The 6,000-nt window shown below is 35.4% G+C and overlaps 1 protein-coding gene across 2 annotated transcripts in view; it reads right to left on the bottom strand.

Annotated features, from left to right (window-relative positions):
- Window positions 1-1,200: 1,200 nt before the first annotated feature.
- The window catches only part of GPBP1 (GC-rich promoter binding protein 1), a 29,819-nt gene continuing 25,019 nt past the window's right edge, over window positions 1,201-6,000 (bottom strand). For both annotated transcript variants that reach the window (XM_015848777.2, XM_015848778.2), the window contains exons 11-13: window positions 4,793-4,977; window positions 3,759-3,861; window positions 1,201-3,123 (exon numbers count right to left, since the gene is read on the bottom strand). In XM_015848777.2, the coding sequence (XP_015704263.1) occupies window positions 2,965-3,123; window positions 3,759-3,861; window positions 4,793-4,977 (447 nt within the window). In that variant the 3' untranslated portion in view covers window positions 1,201-2,964. The remainder of the gene's footprint in view (window positions 3,124-3,758; window positions 3,862-4,792; window positions 4,978-6,000) is intronic.

Below are 6,000 nucleotides of genomic sequence, written 5' to 3'. Positions count from 1 at the left end.
ACTTCCCAGTTGCTAGCAGCTATCAGTTGAAATGCAATCACTAACTAAAGTTAAGGCCCTCATCACAAATAAGAGACTTCTTTTCCCCCTCCAGAGGTAACTGCACAAGAGCATAACATTTTATTACCTTGTTGCTTGATAACATTTGTAAAAGACTGGAAATAGAAAATAGCAAAAGTCTACCTTAGATTCTATATTGGGTCCAATGTGCACCAGCAGATTACTTCATTGTAAACACTCTCTTCAGGGATGACAGCTGCTTTCACTAGCTGTGAGAATGACATGCATGAGTAAGGAAGGTCTGCAGATTCCAGATGATGTAAAGGACTTCCAGCGCCCTACTATAAAATGTACCCTTCTAACAGCAGACAGTGCAAGCCCTTCCTCGACAGATAAGAAAAACAGTGAGCGACTTAACAGCCTTCCCTTTGAAAAAGGATGGAAAGGAGTGCTGAGATAAGGTTTTCTGCCAATAAAGACAGGATTAGGAAGAGAAATGGCAGCAATTACAGCAAGCCATACAGCAGCACCATGCAGCACTTTTTATTTTAGGCCCAGTGCCAACAAACTCTCCAAAAGACAGTGTTTGATACCCAGATCTTGAGAGATCCTGATGAAGAAATGGACAAACTTAGTCCCAGCAGCTTCTCAAGCTATTAGTGCAGACACCGTTGCTGGCATTGAGCTAATTAAGCATAAGAAACAAGCAGAGGCTGTGTCCTGGGAATGGAAGATTGTTCAGCCACCCTAGAGTGGAACAAAGGCATACCAGAGACATACTAGTTACATACCAGAGAACCCAATATTATTTTGCTTTACATCCTCATATAAAAAAAGGGAGGGATGCAGTGCAAACAATTCCATGCATTTTATGAAAGTAAAATACAAAAAGTCCTGTTTCAAGTGACTCTTCTCAGGAAAATATAAAATCAATAGAAAACAAAGTTCTTCAGCTGATAAGACTACAGAAGGAACTCCTCAAGGGGCCAAAAAAAAAAAAAAAAAGAGCCCATCTGTTACTCAGCCTCACTGCAAGTGAGAATGTAAGATAAAACAGCCCAAATCCTCAGTGAAATCCATCAGTGCTTCCCCATTTCCACTTCTTACCACAGAGAGGTGCGAAGTGAATTAACAGAGCAGGCTGGTAACTATTTACAGTAAGGGACATGTGGATCTCTGATAACAGCTCCTGCACTAGCATGAAAAGTCAAAACAATTTATTCCCCAACACATTAATTATGGAAGTGATATTTGTCATTGAACTGTAGAGAAAACAAAATTGGTCTATTTTGCATGAAATTAGTAGTAAAAGAAATTAGAAGCAAAATAAGTGTATTCACATGCAACTTAATACCTAAGATAGGCAGTAGATTTTGCTGAACAGATGCAACAACCAAAAACCAAGTTTTACAATGGTATCAAAGTTAGTTTAAAAAAAACACAGGAGAAGGGAAAGAAAAAGAAAGTACTTAAGGCATAAAAGTAGCAAAAATATAATTACTGATACAGCAATTTTTCATTAAAAAAAATTATCCTCTTAAATTTAGACATGAAAAGAACACATTTAAAAACATTGCACCAAAGTTAACTACATCAACATTTGCATGACTGTTCCAAAAAAAGAAAATAGAAAATCACTTCTTAAATAAACACCCTATTTTAACTAAATAAGCATATATATTAAAAGCTTTGGTCCAGAATTGTTAGATGTCACCTTATAAAAAGTCTTTCCCTAAGAAGAGCTAAACATGGGGGGAAAAAAATCCCATTTTCATAAATATATTTTCTTTAGAGTTTAAAACTGTGAAATACTTATATAAAAGTAGTACAATTTAAAAGTATCTTAAAGAAGGAATGTCTGTACATAAGCTGAGTTATAAATATGCATGACATCATCAAGAGCTGTTGTGCTTGTGGATTAATGCCACAAAGTTTGTACCACCTTGCAGAAAATACTTTTAAGAAATGTAATGAACTAAACAAACTATAAATAACACTAGTTTTAAAATGTGTTAAAGATATACTTTTGTTGCTATAAAAGCAATACTTCTGTAGCCATTAAAGCAAGATATAATGGTAAGAATAGTTTTTGTCTTCCTCTGAAATGCAGTGATTACTGCTAGCATACATTTAATATAAATGCAAACAAAATTTACTAGTCTTAAAAACAACACCCTTGATGCTATGCTCTGAGACGATACCCCTATATATCAGTTTGTTTTGCATGTGGGGGACAAAATCTAGTCAGTGTAATAATTTTTCTGCATGTTTGAGAATACTGGGTCTTACAATATCCTATAAAGCTTTCAACTTAAAGCTTAGTTCTAAAAATTTGGAACCATAATATCAAGGTTCTTTGCTATTAATAACAATGACACTACAATAACTAAAGACCAATTATGTGTGAAAGAAGTAGAAGAGTACAGCAGCTCAACTAAGGAAAAGAGTTTTAGTGCCCCTTGCTCAATTTATCCAACATGCAATGCTGCCCTTTTTGCATATAAAGTGGACTCAAGAATTTCCACTGTAAGGACAAATAAAAAATGATTTGGGAAGCCAAACACTATGTCACGCTGCCTGTTTTGTCTCTGGAGACATGGACATTTTAAGACAGAAGATTTGCAAGACATTACACAATTATTCTTGCTTTTATTATTAAATGAGAAAGTCTGAACTGTTACACTGTCACACTGCTAGTCAGAAATGCTGCAGCGATGAAGACAGTCAATGCTGGGTCAGCCCAAGTCCTCATTCTACAACATTCGTTTACAAAGAAATTATAGTCATGTTCAACACACCCAACACAACATTCCTTGCTTTCTTCAGAGCGCCATTCCATCATTCTTCCTCTAGTTGGGCATGTTACTACATATATTAGATTTCTTTTTTTTTTTTTTTTTTAAACAATATATCCCCATATTTTTATGGTATCAAAACAAGCTTCTAGAAATGTCACAGAAATCTTCATACATCATCATCATCTGATGTATCACTGCTGCTCGTCTCAGAATCTTCATTCTCCAGAGCAGGTTTGAAAGTGCTGTTTTTCCAGGAGCTAAGTTTAAAATTACAGATAAGGCCATTTTTCAAAATGCCGTTTTTCCGTAGACCATTTTTTCGTAACTGAAATGGGAAAACAAGATGTTTTCAGAGTGAGGATGAGCTGAACACAACAATCAATTGAATTTCAGTATTCTCTGTAATCTATGGGCTACATTGGATCCACAGCATTATCGGATCAGATATCACACAAAGAAAAATTCACCTGAGAGGCTTCTCCTCTGGACCAGCTAACTGCCTCCAAGAGCTTCTCCAACTGCACTAAGCTATGCTCCTGCAGTGAACAAATTTACCCACTTCCCATCCACTTCCTCAGATATTTACCTCCTATACGGCCACTGCTTTGATGCAGTCCCTTTTTCAGAAAAAAAAAGCAGAATGCCTAGATTTCCTAGAGAATTGTATTTTCCTCAATTTCCAGTGGAGACATAGCAGCTACATAAAAACCGTGACAGGAAATTCCCTTCCCTCAGGTTGAGCTAAAGAGCTAGAAGGTCCATGAAAACTTGCAGTGCTGAAAATAAGTACTGCTTCCCCTATTTTTTAAACCAACTGTTCTTCTGAAAGGGCAAAGGAAAGAAAAAGGGTACTGAAAAGGCATCATCTCTAACCATCAGAACTACTGGAGATCCTCCTCAAGATTAGGTACTTAGAGTAGCCAACCATAAGTTCATAATGGGACATTAGTGTAGCATTACCTGTTCACTAATGACTTGGAATTCCCTCATCTCATCTTCTGTTAGTGGAGCATATATTTCATCATTTTCACTATCTTCCTGCCAGCCCATTTCCTTTAACAACCTTAAAAATAAAATAAGAAACATGAGGGAATTTCTACACACATAAAGACATGTCAAACTCTTCTGAAATATGCACTCAAATGTTTAATAAACATATTAGTTCACCATTTTTTAAAACAGATTTCTAACCCACCTTTATGCAAGAATTTAAGGTAAGTTCTATAAGCACAGAAGTTACGAAATTATCAGATCCTTCATAGTTGATGCTGCTTTGCCACTACATGTTTGGGCTTAAAAGCTGCAAAAACTAAGCAGTAATACTTTATCTATAAAACACATTCTTAATTTCAAGTGAACAAGAAAAATCTCCCTCTCTTCAGAGTCATGCCTTACTCAGTAATTGCCTTTATGGCAGTACATACATTTTCACAATTATTTTCAAGGATCAAGCACTGGATTAGTAAAACTTAATCAAGAACATCTGATAAACACCTTGAGAACTGACAAATAATTGCAACCACTTCCATCAACCAGCCTGATGCATTAGTTTCAGAAAAACAGGGTTAGATAATGCCACTTGTTTTATAGTTTTGTTCCTCTTTTTTCCATAATGCTTTGATAAAAATATTAAAAACCAAAATATTTTCTTAATCTCTCTCTAGATATATGTTATGTTTGGCTGCTCCAAAAGTAATGCCTTATTAACAATAAGCATTGTTCCTCTGAGATATGCGGATCCATTTGCTTATTTTTATTTTTTTTAAGCAAGGAAATAAATTCTTAGTAAAGCAGGTTAAAGATGACAATATATATAATGTCTAGTAGAAACAACATAATTCCATGTTGAATTAGTACATCTAAACTTGAATGTTTTACAGTGTGCTTAAAATACATTTTGTGTTCCCTGTTATCAGACCCTGAATTTTAAGCTAATAAGAATTTAAGACACAATTACTTACCACAAAGAAACATTTTATATAAAAAGCACATACCTATGCTCTGCCTCAAGTGAGCTTGAAAGAATATCTTCCTGAGGGAAACCTGAAGATCGAATGACCTGTTGAGATGTAACTGAAGCATTGCCATTCTCCAGTGGAATTTCATTTTCAAAGTTTCGGTTTATATCTCTCTCATGATGAGGACTGTTGCTGTTACACAAGTTAAGGGAGTCTCCATCCTGTTAAAACATATATATAAGTATATATCTAATGAAGTTCAAATGTAAATTCCACTCTGAAAATGCTGCAGTTGAGAGATTCTGCCGAATTTAGATGGAGAGTTACATTTCATCAGAATTACAATATATGGACACTTTGCAGTTCTGAAGTTATACCACTGAATTAGTAAAGTAGAAAGCAAATCCCGTGCTCTGCCTCAAACTTTTCTACAAAGTCTTAAATGTATCTTAAAAATTCAAGCTTATTTGTAAATGTACAGAAGTCATCTGTTGAACTTAAAAATGGGTCCCTAATTCAATAAATATCCTGCGTGTCTGCCAAAGCTTGAAAACACAAACTGCATGGTTTAAGGGGCAGGTCACAGTCACCATGTATTAACCAGAAAATAAAAGGAAAAGAAAAAACTTCTGCCCATTCAGAAGACTGAATGCTGCTCCCTACATTCAGGTTACATTCAGACTACATGCACATTCCCACAGTAGTTCTCACTTTGTGACTGCAGTGGTAACTTATACTAGCCATGACATAAGAACTTGGAAGAGTTTGTTAAGAAAACAAATTGTTAGGGTTCTCACAGCTGTTTAGAGTTCTTTAATCCTATAAACCTAAAATGTCTCTTTGTATATGTTTCTTTTTTTCTCCTCCAGCAGTTTCTAATTCTTACGCAGGAATTAGTGAAACAGCCTCAGAAGTCTGAACAACTATAAGAACTAAGAAGAGAGCATGATCATTATCTAAGCTAGCACCTTTTTGACAACAAAAGCCTCAGTGCTGGCATGAAACACCACTATCCATAGCAGGAAGTAATCACTCAATCAGCAAGTTTTGCACTTGTAAACAATCCCATTTCTGAATATAGGACTGAGACCACGAACAGCATTCCCCTTTCACTCAATGGAATTTGCTTCAAGAAACTTTAGAATGCTCACCAAAGATTTCTTAAAATTTACCAAAAAAATAAAAAAAGATATCCCAGCAAATAAATCATAAACATGGAGAATCTAACTCAGATTATCGGAGAA

Source organism: Coturnix japonica, chromosome Z, assembly GCF_001577835.2.
Source record: "Coturnix japonica isolate 7356 chromosome Z, Coturnix japonica 2.1, whole genome shotgun sequence".
Lineage (NCBI taxonomy): Eukaryota > Metazoa > Chordata > Aves > Galliformes > Phasianidae > Coturnix > Coturnix japonica.
The sequence above is the reverse complement of the archived record's forward strand: the minus strand, read 5'-3'. Positions and strand labels throughout refer to the sequence as shown.